General features: G+C 43.9%; 1 protein-coding gene across 2 annotated transcripts; it reads right to left on the bottom strand.

Moving 5' to 3' along the window:
• Positions 1-2,816: 2,816 nt before the first annotated feature.
• LOC133018681 (leucine-rich repeat and immunoglobulin-like domain-containing nogo receptor-interacting protein 3) lies at positions 2,817-7,004 on the bottom strand. 2 transcript variants are annotated; one of them, XM_061085100.1, is made up of 4 exons: positions 6,988-7,004; positions 5,693-6,176; positions 4,003-4,746; positions 2,817-3,386 (listed from the first exon to the last, which is right to left on the bottom strand). In XM_061085100.1, exons 1-4 carry the CDS (start codon positions 7,002-7,004, stop codon positions 2,817-2,819), a joined length of 1,815 nt encoding a protein of 604 aa, XP_060941083.1. The 2 variants fall into 2 exon arrangements, with proteins under 2 accessions (XP_060941083.1, XP_060941082.1); XM_061085099.1 differs by lacking the exon at positions 6,988-7,004 and having other exon boundaries at positions 5,693-6,247.
• Between the last annotated feature and the right edge of the window lie 9,730 nt (positions 7,005-16,734).

Here is a 16,734-nt window from a genome sequence, read left to right as displayed (position 1 = left end):
AATCCGGTGCTTTTACGCCGTTTTCTTTTTTCAGGGTGTCCGGATTACAGGATGTCTGTCGGACATCAAAGAACTGCTGCAACAGCTGGCACCATAGTTTTATCTGAAGTATTGGATAAGAAGGATTTGAAGAAGGTCCTGTCAGTCTCAGCTGTTCATTCAGCCCGCTGCTCAAGTGGTTGATTTAGTGGGTCACTCACAAGTAAGTATCCTTTTAAAGACATATTAAAAACATCCTAGCACTGCTACTGCTTCAAAATGTGACATTATCAACAATATGCATTCTGATTGGTTGGATGTGTGTAGGAGAAAATAGCTTAGCGAAATAATCTCACGGATTTAAAAGGCTGCATTGACAGGTTTGCTTATCATGTGCAAATTAATCGCGAGACAAAAATGCATCTAGTGTGCAAAAGCCTTATGTGCCAGGTGAAGTAAGGTTTGTCTTAATCTTCAGTCTAAACAAATAATAAGCTTAGTGTGGGAAATCCTTCCTTAGTTCCTGAGAAGCACTCAAGTGACTTTAAGCTGGTGGCACCGTTAAACGTAGGAAATAACCGACTAAAGACGAGCTGGGAAACGTCTGTCGGATGTTTCTTGATCTCGATATCGTTCTTCCTAGTTTCAGTTGAACTTGGGGTCAAGTGGACTCAAACGATTTGGTCTTGAGAACAGAACGGTGCCTCACGGAGGACAAGGAGCCTTAAAGGGGTCGACCGCCAAAAGGTCACGGAGAGCAACAACTGAGGCAAATAAAAATCGGAGGACAAACAGGAAACAAAGGAACACTTCAAAGAATCTTTTTTGTCATTTTGTTGTTGTTGCTTTTTTAAAACCACAGTACTACTCTCCACTATACGATGCACATGGCGTGGGTAGGGTTAACACGACTTCATTTACATTTGAATCCTCGATCTCCAGCCAGGGACCCCTCCCAAAGGAGGACCCAGTGGGGGGTGTGTGGTGGTTGGGGGGGGGGTTTAGGGGTGGGGGTGAGGAGGGGGGAATGCACTGGGCTAGGGGGGCAGAGACATTTGCGCATTCGCCGTCTCAGAGGCAGACAGAGATCAGTAGGCGGCACACACTCGGGCGATGGGGCTGCGGCGTGTTGTCAATTTGTCTGTTTGTTCATGTGCGACGGTGATTGTTGTTCCCTCCGATTCAAATAACCTTTGTGTTGGTTTTGTGCGAGCGTGTGTGTGTGACGATGTACAAGGCTGCGCAGGCCCGGTGACAGCAGATGGCCTCTTGATCATCGCGACAGCTTGTAGGATGGCAGTGGCAATAATATTATTTCATATAACTAAATCATACACACACTAGTATAAAAATAAACATGCAGACTCTATGGCTTTGTTTCTTCACTCACAGATTTACCTCAGTTCTCTCTGATTTGGCTTCATGGTTCTACAAACAGTATTGCTGGAATGTAGTACTTGGACACAGCATGTGTTGTCACACGTGCTCTGTTGGCTAGTTATTTGACTTTTCCTGAGAAAAGGTGCTATACATGTGTTTGCTATGTGTGGGTTCCACTGCTTGGACGAGTGTGGAGGTGAACACCTCCGTAGTGTTGCCGCGTGTCCTCTATCTGCCTCTGAGTGTGACCCGACTCTCCAGGCTGCTCCCCCCTGGCAGCACTGGGAAGGTCAGATGCCCACCAACACAGCAGAGGGCAGGGACAGGGGAGCGGAGGCCGGTGGGTCGTCCCTCTCCTGTTGATGAAAGAGCACGGCCGGGGCTTGTGATCTAAGGGAAGGGAAGCAGAGGTCACGCTGACTTCTTTTTCTTCCCTCCCCTTTTCCACCGATCAACCCTCCTATGGCCACCATGCCCTGTCCCCCCTTTGCTCTCTATTGTATTGGTTGCTATGGCTACTGTGGCAGCCCGTGCACGTCGGTCTTGACTTCCTTACCAAACCCTCCGGGCCACGGGCAGCCACAGCAGCTCACGGCTGGTGCGCTCGTCCCAAACTCACACAGCAAATGTTGTTGAATAACCTCGCAAAGAAAAATGATCCCGATCCATTCCTTCTTCCAAGATATTACACTCAGATAATTGTCTACATCCCCTGAGCCTTTGTTGATTGAAACAATTGACACATGATAATGTTAATAAAGTGTTTGACCCAATATCATCCTCCTCACTGCTCAGATGTGGTCAGAATCGATAAAGCTGGTTGTTCGACTGAATTTATATAAAAACCATGTGCTTTGTTTAGCGATATCAATTTACAACTTAACTCTCGAATGAAACTCTACATGCACGACTCTTAACAAGAGCATAGTTACAAATTCTACATGTGGATGGTAACCAGGTCTCCGTGCATCACACTAAAATTTGTACACAACACAATAGAGAAAATGTTTGATTCAAAATAATTGCTTTTTTATTTCTTCATTAATATAGCTGAAAGACAGGACTACCACTTTCCCACAGTTCAGAAATTAAACCAATTCACAACCTATCTCTTAGAATGCTTAATGTCATTATTCTTATCAAGCATGGACAACAAGCAGCTCTTTCAAATCTTTCAACACTACAGTTCCACTCAAACATGTTTCTCACCACATGCTGAATAAAACCACAGAGAGACAGGGAGATCAGGATCATTTTGTTTTCACTCACAGATCAAACCAAATCACTTCATGGCTCCTGTTTTTATGGCACTCAAATTTTGAATGGAACCATGGACGGGAAGTTGGATTGTGCTTTTAAACTTCTTTGCGAGTCAGTGGCTGTGTGCGTTTGCGTGTGTCAAACACGTTTTTGGGACGTGCTCATGCCTCCCCCGAGTGACCCCTGGCTGCGTTGTTTCATATCATTTTCATGTTGAATTTCCTCGCCCCTCCCGCCGTGGGCCCGGTGGCGGGTTCAGATTTCCGGAAAGAGTACTCCACTGTGAAGTTGTTCTTGCGTTGGCCGCGTCCCCGGCTCCACACGAACAACAGCAGGAAACAGAAGAGGACCACCCCCAGAAAGGTGATGCAACCCATCGCCGTGGAGACCAAGATGGTGGTCAGGTCCAAGGTGAACTTGAGGAATACCCGTGTGTTGTTCAGATTTGTGTCGTTCAAGAACTCACCGCTGTACAGCGAGCGGTTGAGAAAGAAGGCTGAGGCGGCGTCCAGCGGCTGGCCACGCACTGTGAGCGTGGCGAAGTAGGTGTCATTGCCGCCGGCGTTGCTGGCAATGCAGATGTAGGTTCCGCTGTCAGTGAGTTGGGCGTAGCGGATCTCCAGGGTGCCACTTGGGAGGACAGTGATACGCCCTGAGCTCTTGGCTGTGATCCGTCTGCGCTGTGGGGAAATCCAGACGATAGCAGGTGCAGGTTCTCCTTCAGCTCGACACAGAAAACTCACAGGCTGGCCTTCACGAGCCGTTACCTGCGGGAGGTGGAGAAAAGGAGCGCACGGACTAATAAATGTTGGAGAGTCAGAAAATACAGAAGAACATGTAAACATGATGATACGTTTTGAAAACTTTCCGTGCTTGTAGAACAGGGGTTTTCAACTGGTTTTGTCCCAGGGACCACCACTGTGACTAGAAAGTAATCCATGGCCCACTGATGTGCCTACGCGCGCGTGCCTAAGGAAGTTTTAACATTTGGTTTTCCATGTTGGTTTTATTTAAAAACCTCAAACAAATCTATATATATATACTTAAAAACCTCAAACAAATTTAGAAAAATCTGTGAAAAAACAATTGAGGCCTACTTAAGTTTAACCTCATGATCACCAGCACCTTTATATTATTTTAAACATATTTTTCTTATTTTAGATATTTTTCACGATATTCAAGAGTAATCTGGAAATGTGTTGAAATATCAAAGTGAATTTTGCCCACCCCCTGCAATGCCGTCGCGGACCACCAGGGGGCTGCGGACCCCCGGTTGAAAACCCCTGTTGTAGAAGATATAAACTTAACCTCAGTTATCAAACTATATACATTTATAGATTTGTTTTGCCAAGTATTAAACCTGAATGTAATCATCTTCGTTACCTGCTGCATCTTACGGTTGCGAATCTTAGGTTTCTGGCATGTAAAGTGATCGAAGAGTGCAGAATCGGTGAAGGTGCTGAGGCTGACCCCTTGCACCTCCACCGGCCCCGCACACACCGGCACTCTGCCGTCAAAGTTGAGGGTCTTGCGTCTTTGCAGGATCCACAACAGACGGCAGTCACACATCAGGGGGTTCCCATCCACTCTGAGGGTCTCCAGACTGTTGACAGAGTGGAAGGAGCCCTCCTCCAGGGTCTGCAGGTCGTTGGAAGAGAAGTTGAGGACCCGGATCTGTCGGAGGCCTCCAAAGGCATGGGGCTCCACGTTCACCAACCCTGTGCTTACCATGATGAGCTCCTTCAGCCTCAGTAGGTCCTTGAAGGCCCAGGGCTCTAGTGAGGGGATGGGGTTGTAGGACAGGTTGAGGTGGGTGAGGTGCGCCAGGTTCTTGAAGGAGGCGGAGGGGACAGAGGTGATGTTGGTGTTGGTGATGGAGAGCCTGTGGAGGTCCAAACCCTGGAAACTCAGAGGGGAGATGTATTCCAGGTACGGCCAGTGATCGATGTCCAGACTCCGCAGGTTGGAGAGCTTGCGGAAGTTCTGGTCCTCCAGGGCAGTGATGCTGAGGTGGTGGAGGCGAAGAGTGACCAGGCTGCGGAGATAGGACAGTGTCTGACCAGAGATGGATGTCAGGTTGCAGCGCTCGATTGTGAGGTCCTCCAGCCCCAGCAGCCCTGAGAAAGCCTGGAAGATACAGAGGGCAGAGGAATGAAGGATGTTTACACACCTGAACGTCTGGACCATGATTCAAATCAAGGTTCATGCTTTAGTTACATTGTTTACATTTTATCCGTTTAGTTTTGGTTCCACTACTTCTACATGTGCTGCATCTACCTATGCTTGACATTTATTGGTTTGTAGATGGGCGTGCATCTAGTGCTAGCCTGCAAGCTGCTAACACTATTTCCTCTATTTATTTTGTATTGTTGTCTCAACCTCCTGCAATTGGTCCGAACAATCCAAATAAAACATTTTCACACTGGAAACAAACCAAAGGATTGTTCAGTTTGATCCAGACCGAGACCACCTGGTTTGTTTGTACCTTTCACATATGTTGTTTTGGTTTGGACACTAAAAACAGAAATGTATGAGCCCCCTAAATATCAATGTTAAATCTTAAGGAGTAAGGTGTTTACACCTAACTACTGACTGAAACTCAAGGTCCGTTACCATGATATGAGTGAGTAAATCTCTTGTATAATATTATACATCGTAGGAGTTTGTGGAGCCATAATTACTGTGAAAAGAGCTCTGGAATTCAAAATGCTCAATCCTCGTTTCCACAGAAACACTGGACGTGTTTGCATACTTATTGATTAAATTAGTTTTGTTTTCCCTTTTTCATGATTAACACATAATGGTCTTTTGTGAAATGAATAGTTTAGCATTAAGAAGGAGAATTTCCCAATATGTTGAAATATACTTATTATTCCTGGGTGAAAACATTGCTACAGATACTACAATGGGTAAATAGCTGCTTGGTACTGCTGTCTATTTAACAGCAGAATATATTCTACTGCTATTACTATGAAAGTCTGATTCTCTGGAATCCAAGGAGAAATCTTCTTTATTAAAGTAAAGGTTTCTTCACTCAGTCACCTACTGGCTGACAGGGTGCTGCAGAGCTTACCTTGTGAGATATGTAAACCAGGTCGTTGTCTCCAACCTCCAGATGTTTCAGATTTCTCAGATCCTGGAAGGTGTAGTCCAGTAAGATCACCATCTTGTTCTCGCTCAGGTCCAGGCTGGTCAGATTGCCCAGCTTGGCGAAGGCGCCCATGGGAACTAACTTCAGCTGGTTTCCCCTTAACTTCAGCACTTTAAGACTCGGGAGGCTGGCGAAGGCGTTGGGCTCTAATGTGGCAATGAGGTTCTCGCTGAGATCCACTTCTTCCAGCCGTGGGTAAGGTGCCAGGTCGCCTGCATGCACCTGGTGGAGCCGGTTCTTGCTGAGGTCCAGGAGCTGTGTCTCGGTGGGAATGCCCTCTGGGATGCTGGTGAGCCGCCGCCGTTGGCACGACACCGACCTCAGCTGAGCCGAGCACTCGCACCGTGGTGGACAGGCCTGGCTACTTCCTGCTAGCATCAAGTTGATCACGGCAACCAAAGAAACAGCCAGGACCCGCCGCCACACCCTCGGCCATGGCACTAAGGCACGCCCACCAGGGCCAGGGGAGCCAATCATGGCCCTGGTCCTCTGACTCCTCGCCTGTGGCAGGCAGGGTCAGTACACCATACACCTGCAGGACAAGGGGGAGGGAAGCAGAAAGGAAAAGAGGAGTGTGAGTAACAACAGGAAGAGGATGTGAAAAAGAGTGATGGAGCCTATCATCCATCATCTGCAGGCTCATAAAGATTACATCAACATGGCGGTAAATTATTGGTCCTGCAGATTAAGTAATATTGTGCCTAAAGCTGTTGAGATTTGAGACATGTCATGACACAACATTAAAAAATACCACTTACAAGGCCCCGTTAGAGGAACACTGATCCGTTTAAGATATTTGAGATAATTTGTCTTTTCACTAATTCATCTGTGGTTCCAGTCGGAGAACTGGGACCCTTTGAACTTCTTACTTCAGCTGAATTCATGCATGTTGCATCTCCTCTGCTCTCTATGCAGCACTGAGACCGTCTGCTCCATTTTGACAAACACAATGAATTTATTATCACCACGCATAAACACAGACGGAGCTGCCTGGCTCTCATTATTATGCCTCGGATCTGCGCTCGCCGTGCCGATGAAATGTGAGGAGGAAAAGGTGTTTGAGTGACTGGTGCCTAAGTCATATATTACGTGTTTGATCAGGTACGTGTTGATGCGTGTGTTGCGGGGGACTTGGCATTTTGCTGGGCATCAATTAAAAATCCTTTTTGGTCCTTCTCGCACGAAGATGAGATGAATCACTCAAGCCTTAACGTTCCTTCGGGCAACCTGTCATCTCTCCCACACACTGTTTTCAACTCAGAGGCGGTGGGGGAGCACATGGCATCGGATCCGGAACAGGACTCAGTGTCTGTCCAGTTTGAAGCAAATGTTATAGGAACACTTTATCAGAAGTCGTTGAAAGAAGTTGGTTTATTGGGGGGGTTCATAAACTGCTTACCGGAAATCCCAGAAGCTAAACTCCACACTTGGCTGTTTGTTTTTCAGATGAATTGGAAATGAGAGAGGATCTATCATCTTCAGCTGGGAGTATCATGTTAATATGCACTCTTATGCTGGCAGTGGAATGAGGAGGAGCCAAACAGATGAATTATATATTCGCTGGTCCGAGTTTAATGGGCAGCGTTCAGAGTCTCACAGTTAAAAGAGCCAAAAAGTTGCCGGCTCCTCTCTTTGCTCTGGGCTTCTCCTCAACTCTCTTTATAGAAAGTTGGATTCAGCAAACAGTCTCTTGAAAGCCTAATCATATCAGACTGTTTCAATGCTTCGGCATCAATGGGATCAAATGGGATGAAATGGGATTATAGCTACATTTAAATGATGACAGACATGAATTCTTCATACACTTGCACGACGCTCCTATTTCACACATGAAACTGCAGTGAAATCCCCAGAGATTGTGTCTCATTTACTAAGCCTCAGGGTGGATGAGTCCCACAGTGTTCGTCAGGGCCCAGAAAACACTCTGTTTACAGAGCTTGTATCTGAGAGATCTGGTAGGAATCTGGCGCGAGTTTCCTTTTTCGCTGGGGGACAGAACGCAGACGCAGAGAGTCTTCTGTGCCGGCTGCTGCACAAACTGACCCACTTCTCAGCCGCAGCTCCGCCTCGCACTGTCAACCAGCAGCAACTCACCGATGACCACAACAAAAGAGCAGCAAACCTCGGCGTCTCCGTGGACGGGAGCCCAGGAGAGGAGCCGAGAGAGATTTGAAAAACAAACACGAGCGTACAGATGTTCTGGAGTGACGAGCTATTTATAGGACAAAATCAAACAAAATTTGCGTCTGAGTCATTGCACCGTCTGGATCTTTTTTTTCTGTGCGGCAGCGACACATTCCCACTTCTCGCAGCTTTTTCTCCACTAAACGTTGATAAAGAAAACGTTTTTTAGCCGCATCAGTAGAACTGCTGTCTAGATGACCGCTTTGGTTCAGACTCAAATTTCTTCACAACTGTTTGATGGATGGCAAAGAAATTTGTTGCAGACATTCATTGTCCCCTGAGGATAAAACCTAATGACTCTAATGGTCTCATTATTTTTCCTTTAGTGCCACAAGGAGACTGACATTTGTGCTTTTGCGGGAAATATCTTGACAATTAAAATGATTAGATTTGGATCAGACATTTAGGGTTTCTTGAGGGAGACTTTCCTAATATCTCTCCTCTACTGACAGCTAGAGATCAAACTTTTCACTGTTGCACATTGTTCCCAAAATGTAACATTCACATTGCAGACAGTGGCTATACAGACTGAAATATCTATAAAATGCATTGGTGCGAATATTTGTGCAGACAATCATGGAGCCCATATAATGAGTCTCAGCTCTCATAATAACCCGACCTTATGTAATAATGAAATTCAAGTTTGTTTTTCATTGAATTAACTCTCACTATTGGGTAGATTGACAAATTTGGTTTAATCTTACACCATCTTAAGTTCTTATTTTAAATGTTTTAGTACTTTGGTTTGATTGATGTGTTTACGAGCATCAGTGTTTATCACTTATTTGTAAATAAAAATGATTTGTTAGGGTTATAACTGCTCAAAATCTTCATGTGAGCAGGAAATGGAGTGAGACGCTAATTTCAGTGCTCCTGCAGAAGCTACAATATTTTCATAAAAAAACAGCTACAATTCCAAAAACATCAGCCACAAAGCTCACTGAGGACAACGCAAAGGGACCACCACCGGACCCATGCAAGATACGCCGTTTTGAATGGCGGAAAAGCTTCAAAAATACAAATATAAATCCGGCGCTAGCTCATCGCGGCCTACAAGAATCACGAGACAGAGACCACCAGGTGATCCGGACCAACCTTCCCCCACCCGAAGTGAAAGCCCAGGTATGACCACTGAAAGAATGAAAGCGGATATCTTATCTTCCCTAAAGGGAGAGATTTCCAAAATCATAAGAGAGGAAATTAAAAGTGCGTTAGCGGAAGATTTCCATGCCCTGAAGTCCGAGTTACAAGCGGTGCGGTCCGAAATCGCTAGCAACACGACCGCCATCCAGGCAGAAGTTGACCACATGAAAACCGAAATAAAAGACATTAAGGGCGGCTTATCAACATGGTCCGACGAGGTGGCGACACAACAAACTACGGTAACCAGCCTCCAAAGACAGGTGACAACTCTAACAGACCGATGCGAGGACATGGAGGGGAGAATGAGACGCTGCAACATCCGTATAGCCGGCATTAAAGAGCAACCGGACTCCAGCTCCACCAAAACAGTTGCTAAAGTTATCAGAGAAGTCCTGCAGATGGACCGGGATATAAAGATTGACCGATCGCACCGCACATTCGCCTCCAGGAAACCGGGAGACCGGGAGAAACCACGAGTGATCATCGCTAAACTACACAATGACGGGGATGCTGTAGAGGTCCTGAGGAGAGCCCGAGACAGAGCGCCGCTGGTGTACAACGGGAACCGGATCGCCATCTTTCCAGACTACACACCCAGCGTCGCCAAAGCCAGAGCCGCATTTACAGACATACGGAAGGCCCTACGAGGAAGGAAGGGTGTCCGCTACGGTCTACTGTATCCAGCCAGGCTCCGGATTTCACACAACAACGAAGACGAGGAGTTTCTGGATCCCAGCAGAGCCATGGAGTATGTCCAGAAGAAAGTGATTCCATCTACTGAGGCTGCTGACTAGATTTACCTCCACCAACACTGTTAATTACAGTAAGGACTGCCCAGTGAGTTTTGCACATATTGGCACATCATGTCTATTTTGTATTTAAATATATATTTTTTCTAATATTACTCAAAGCCCACTTGAAAACACAATTCCTTATAGTCTATATTGTGCCTATTATTTCTATTAATATTATTTGTATCATTCCTTTACTTGCTCACAGTCAGCTACCTTAAGAGGTTGTTTTGTTTTGTTTTGTTTTTAGCTCTACACGCAACTCAGGTACTATTTTACCATAAGGAGCTGTTTGATTTTACAGACCTATACCAGGTACTGCAGGGGCCTGAATGGCCATTACTCGACACTGTCCCCTTTCTGTGTCTACTTACTTTCTCTTTATTCTTTTTTTATTCCTTATCTTAGCACACCTTAAGCATAGTTGATTTTATCTCAACTGTGCACCGTTGCTGCTTGCCCTAAGTGGCTAGGGACTAGGTCCCACCGGACTGTTGTTGATGTTAATTAACAGCAGTCACAACTGTTGTGCTCCCCTTGTTCTGATCCCACTGTTCCCATGGGATCCTATGTTGGATATAAGTGCAACAAGGTCATTATCTACTTTTCTTAAATATCCCTGTTTAACCCACCCCTGTTGTTTTCATTATGTAGTTCAAGTCCCCACACTCCACATAACAGGATACATAGCCCAGGTGCTCACTGCTTACTTCCGCTTCCATTTCCCTACACAAACTCTCAAAATATCCAAATTAAATATAATACGTTATGTACCCGCTAAAAGTGATAAGTTATAATGTCAAAGGTCTCCATAGTCCTGCTAAGAGAAAGAAAATTCTGCATCAGATGAAACAAGCAAACTGTCACATTGCATTCCTACAGGAAACCCATTTATCTGATGCGGAACATGAAAAGTTGAAAAGATCCTGGGCAGATAAAGTATATTATTCTTCGCACCAGTCAGGGAGAAAAAAGGGAGTATCCATACTGATACACAGACAAATTAATTTCACACAAACACTGGTACATAAAGATACAGAAGGGAGATATATTATACTTAATGGTTTAATTGATGGCATAGAAGTGTCCCTCATAAATGTGTATGCACCTAATGAAGACGAGCCCGGCTTTATCAGGACATTGTTCAATAAGATTTTAAAATATAGTTCAGGACTGCTACTGATGGGAGGAGACCTGAATTGCGTAATGTCACAATCAATCGACCGACAACCTGCCTCTAAAGCTCCACTCTCCAGAATGAGCAGAATGCTCAAATACCAATCGCTTGAGGCAGGCCTTGTAGATGTATGGAGAAGCAGGTCTCCGAGAAACAGGGATTTCACCTTCTATTCAAGCAGACATGCATCCTACTCAAGGATTGATTACTTCTTTACCACTAAAGCAGAGCTACATAGGATAGTAGACATTGAGATCCTTCCAATAACTATATCTGATCACGCACCTGTGGCATTAAAATGGGACATAGGCAAAAGACCAACATCTAAACAATGGAGACTTAATGCATCTCTCCTTAATGATAAAGAATTCACCTCCTTAGTCACAGCAGAACTCAAGGAATACTTGGATAATAACACCTCGGCTGAAACGAATCCTCTTATATTGTGGGACTGTGCCAAAGCATACATCAGAGGCCGTATTATTTCATTTACATGTGCGAGGAGAAGAGGTAAGGAGGCTAAACAGAGAGAATTGGATGATAAAATAAAAGATTTGGAGAATAAACATAAACAATCAGCATCGAGCAGTCTCCTAAATGACCTAAACGCAACCCGGAGAGAACTCAACACCCTACTATCAGATAAAATTGAGCGAAGTTTAAGATTCACAAACCAAAGATACTATGAACACGGCAACAAGGCAAGCAGATTATTAGCATTTAGATTAAGAAAACAGCAATCATCTAATACAGTACAGAAAATAAAATCAAAAGAAACGTTTGTTACAAAACCAGATAAAATAGCAGAATCATTTGCTAAGTTCTATGAATCTTTATACAAAAATACAGATACCTGCTCTGATGATGCAAAACTTACAGAGTTCCTAAACCCTATAAAATTAACTGTACTTACAGAACCAGCAGCCAAGGAATTAGATGAGCCAATTGAGGAATGGGAGATCAAGCAAGTGATCTCAACGCTCAAAAATAATAAAAGCCCAGGACCAGACGGATATATTAATGAATTTTATAAATCCTTTAAGGATATTTTATCACCACTGTTGCTAAAAGCATACCACCATGCATTAGAATCTAAAACTATGGCACCATCTTGGAAAGAGGCCACTATAGTGGTAATTCATAAAGAAGGCAAGGATCCCACAGAGTGCCAATCCTATAGACCGATATCGCTGCTGAATGGGGACCTGCGCATCCTAACAGCAATCCTAGCAAGAAGAGTCAATCATATAATCACTGAAATTATCCACCCAGATCAGACGGGATTCATCACTGGAAGATACTATGGCGATAACTTAAGACGCTTATTAAACATTATATCCCATCAAAAAGAAGCGCAATCAGAATCAATGATCTTGTCCCTAGATGCTCAAAAAGCATTTGATAGAGTATCATGGCAATATTTATTCCAAACACTAAAACGATTAAAATTTGGCCCCAACTTTCTAAATTGGATACATACATTATATTCATCACCGCAGGCAGCTGTTAAAGTTAATGGATATAGATCACAAAGATTCACTCTTGAACGCGGCTGCAGACAAGGCTGCCCTTTATCACCCCTGCTGTTTGCAATTAGTATCGAACCCCTGGCCCAGCTCATCCGAGATGATAACAAAATAAAAGGAACTGTAATACAAGAAGAAGAGCATAAAATATCCCTTTACGCTGATGATGTATTGTTATATCTGACGCAACCTGCATCAACTATACCACATCTAAAGGAGCTCATCTCACAGTATGGATACTACTCAGGATACAAGGTAAATGTGGAAAAAACAGAGGCTATGGATGTCAATGGTAACATCTCAAGAACTGTAAAACTCCAAAGTGGATTTAAGTGGTCAAAAGACAGTATAAAATACCTTGGCATACACATCCCCCCATCCTTACAGAATTTGTACGAGGCCAATTATAGTAAAATAATTCGTTGCATTAATAGTGACCTGGAACGATGGTCTGCGCTCCCTTTATCCCTACTCGGTCGTGTTGAAAGTATTCGCATGAATGTTTTGCCCAGATTTCTCTACTTATTTCAGATGCTACCTATAGAAATTCCAAAATCGGTATTTGATAATCTAGATAAAATCATTTCCAAATTTATCTGGCAAAAAAAGCGCCCTAGAATTAGACTTAAAACCTTACAACTATCTAAGGTAAACGGAGGCCTGAAACTTCCAAACTTAAAATTTTACTTCTGGGCAGCACAAATAACCCCTTGATAGCGTGGATTCAGAATAGCACGTACACTCGCTGGCTTAATATTGAGAAAAACCTATGCCCAGAGCCCTCACAAAACTTACCATTTTTAGATACACCCATAACAGAACTAGCAGAGTGGACTAAGATCACTCTTAAAATCTGGAACAAAATACAGACTGTTTTCGGGCTTCCAAAGTTAATTTCACCACTCACAAGTATTGGATCTATGAAGACCTTCACACCTAACAATCTAGACACTGGCTTTAGAAAGTGGTCAGATACGGGATTGGTCTACCTGCATCAACTATTTAATGAGGACAACCTCAAGACATTTGAGCAGCTGAAAAGGGATTTTAATCTCCCCAGAACAGATTTCTTCAGATATCTACAATTGAGAACTTTTCTAACATCACACAAAGAGTGGGGAAAGCTTTTAAAACGAACCCCTCTAGAGGAGTTCTTAATAGAAATACAGATGGGGAGCGAAGATAAGAAAACAATAAGTAAACTCTATAACATATTTCTATCTATGGACCTACATAATTCCCTACAGATAAAGCAGAGATGGGAGGCGGAAATGAACGTGGTCATACCACAGAATACCTGGGAGGGGATGTGCACAGAGGCACACCTAGCTACAAATTCAAACACCTGGAGAGAATTTAAATGGAAAATAATTACCAGATTCTTCAGAACACCAGAAATATTAGCCAAGATAGGCCCGACTCATTCCAACTTGTGCTGGCGGAACTGTGGAACACTTTCTGCCAATCACACACATATATTCTGGCTCTGCCCTAAGTTAAACACATATTGGAGAGAAGTCTTTGATGCCCTCAAAGAGATATTCCGACAGGACATCCCGCAAGACCCCACAGTAGCACTACTGGGAGCAATACCTGAAGGCCTGAATGGGAGGGCCAAAGAATACCTGCTAAACATACTACTCACAGCAGCATTGAAATGTATAACCATCAAATGGTTAAAACCAGACCCACCCACATATAATATATGGACCCAAAAAGTATGGGACATCTACCAAATGGAGCAAATCACATATTCATTAAGGCTCCAAAAGTCTATCTTTACTAAACGATGGGGTCCTGTCTATGCGTTTTTTAATACAATGAGGGTTACTAATTAATATCGCTCTGGGCCTCTGATTGTGCGGCTATCTGTCAACTCTCCCTACTTACGTACACCATACATCATCCTCTCGGAAAAGCATATATAGCATCTATGAAACTACATTCTGGAGTGGACAATAACTATTTCTTTATCCCTGGTTTTGTTTTCATTTACTTGTTTTGCTTTTTTCTTTCCTCGTTTAATTGAATATATTATGTATGCAATCAATCATCTATTCTTATTTTTATCCCCCCTCTTTTTCTCTTGGAGTGAGCACTGTTTGATGTTTGTTGTTTCTTCTATGCATTGCACACTATACTTGAATGCCATGTATAACAATATTGTATACAATTGAAAAATGGACAAAGAAAGTAACTGTCTGGACATGCATATTGTTTTGTTGAAAACCAAATAAAAAATAAGTTAAAAAAAAAAAAAATCTTCATGTTGGCCTGCTGACGTCGGCATTCAACTCAAAGCACTGCAAGCACGGCTATAAACTCTGAGTTTTGCGTTCTGCTGAGTGTATAGTTTGTGTGTGTGTGTGTGTGTGTGTGTGCGCGCGTGTGCGCGTGTGTCAGTGCACATCTGCCCAGCGCTGTAGTGCGATGGATGCAATCTGTCTCCGTGCCCCCCTGAGAGTCATCCTATGGGTCAGTGGCAGAGTCGCACCATGAATCAGTGAACTGACATCGTACCAGCAGACAAGGTCCACACAGCTTGATTCAAGGACAGGCAGGGATCCTTAAAAAACACGCACACACTCTGCATCAAACACACACTCAGAGGAATATGCGCATAATGCATTGAGAAGAAGAATAAATATAAATCTTTACTCTCACTCCCATGCCGAATACAGAGGATGCTTTTTTCTCCTATATTGTTGCTGCAGGTGGTGCAGGGAGAGTCTTAAAGGAAGATCCTCCACCTTGAGAGCTGTAGCTCGCACCCAAAACCACGCTCTGAAAATGAACATCAGCCAGATGTTAGGTCCACAGCAGAGGTGAAACCTTCAACTATCCAGACAGGTCAGTTGTCCATGGAGAAAAAGGAAAAAGAGGAAAATCAGCCCAGAAGCTAAAAATAACTATCTTTTAGATAGCTGACCTGATGAACAGATGTTAGGGGAACAACACACCAGCCTGATCATATGTGGATCATCCCAACACTCATGACCAGCGCCAGATGTTTGAAACACCAGTTGTTTCACCTGATTTGTTTCCAGTGTTGCCAAGAAAAGACGCTTCAAAATCATTCTCTCGAGAAAAGGAAGGTTGTGGACGTCGTCTGGTTTGTGTGTTTGTGAGGCAGTGGGTCCGATGGTAAATAGGTCACCCATTCTCACTGGCAGCCTTTTGATGTCTTTATATTTGGCCAGCAGAGCATGGGCATCCTCACCACAAACACACATTCCATTATTGCAAGACATTTTTTACTTCCAGAGGAAAGCTGACAGTTTGTACTTTCCAATGCTAAGTAGTTATAAGTCCAATAATAAATCTGTGCTTAGTCACTTCATTTTAAGCCCAGTGCAAGTGTCAAATACAACTTAGCAGCTCTTTGGTAAAACTGCACTGAAGGAGGCAGGAGAGGGAGAGTCAATGCAAAGATTTAAGATGTATTTGAAAGTCTGAAATTCAAATTTATCTACAGTAATCTACAGGATCAACTTGACCAAGTCAAAAGTATTTTGAGTCCCTTTTATTCAAAGTTTAAGTCTCAATGAGAATTCACAAGTCTTGCATTGTAAAAAGAACAAACCAAGACAAAAGGAACGAAAACAAAATCCACATTGCCGAAGACTCTTGGGATAACAAAGGAAACCTGTCAACATAATTAGAGAAAAATCACTTAATAGAGCAGGATCCTCTGAGTGCGGAGCGCGCCTGGAGGGGGGAGCACAAGGATGAAATACAAACACAAAAATACAAAACAAAAAACTGGAGCAGAAAGAATAAACAGAACACAAACACATTCGCAAACTTTTGGTCACTTGCTCAGATCAAAACGATAACTGCCGCGACAAGACGAGGAACCACAGCTCCGATGTTCAACAGAAGTTCAGCCGGCATCGGTTCAGTGAGCAGCAGTGTGCGACATGAGCGACGCTGCAGTTGTTTTGAGTTTGCAAAGAGAGACGCTCGTCACGACGTTGCTCGGTGCCATGAAATCCTCTCCCCTCAGCCTCCCCCTCCTCTAAGAACTCCGAGTCCCTGACGCAGTGAGTGTGACTGACGTGCTGCTTGTTCCTTTGGCTGATTAGGGACGAAACAACCTAAACCTGTGATGGTGCAGCCGCAGTACGGTACCATTTGACAGCA

The sequence above is a fragment of the Limanda limanda genome, chromosome 13, assembly GCF_963576545.1.
Source record: "Limanda limanda chromosome 13, fLimLim1.1, whole genome shotgun sequence".
NCBI lineage: Eukaryota > Metazoa > Chordata > Actinopteri > Pleuronectiformes > Pleuronectidae > Limanda > Limanda limanda.
Note: the sequence above shows the minus strand (reverse complement) of the source record. Positions and strands in the feature narration are given on the sequence as shown.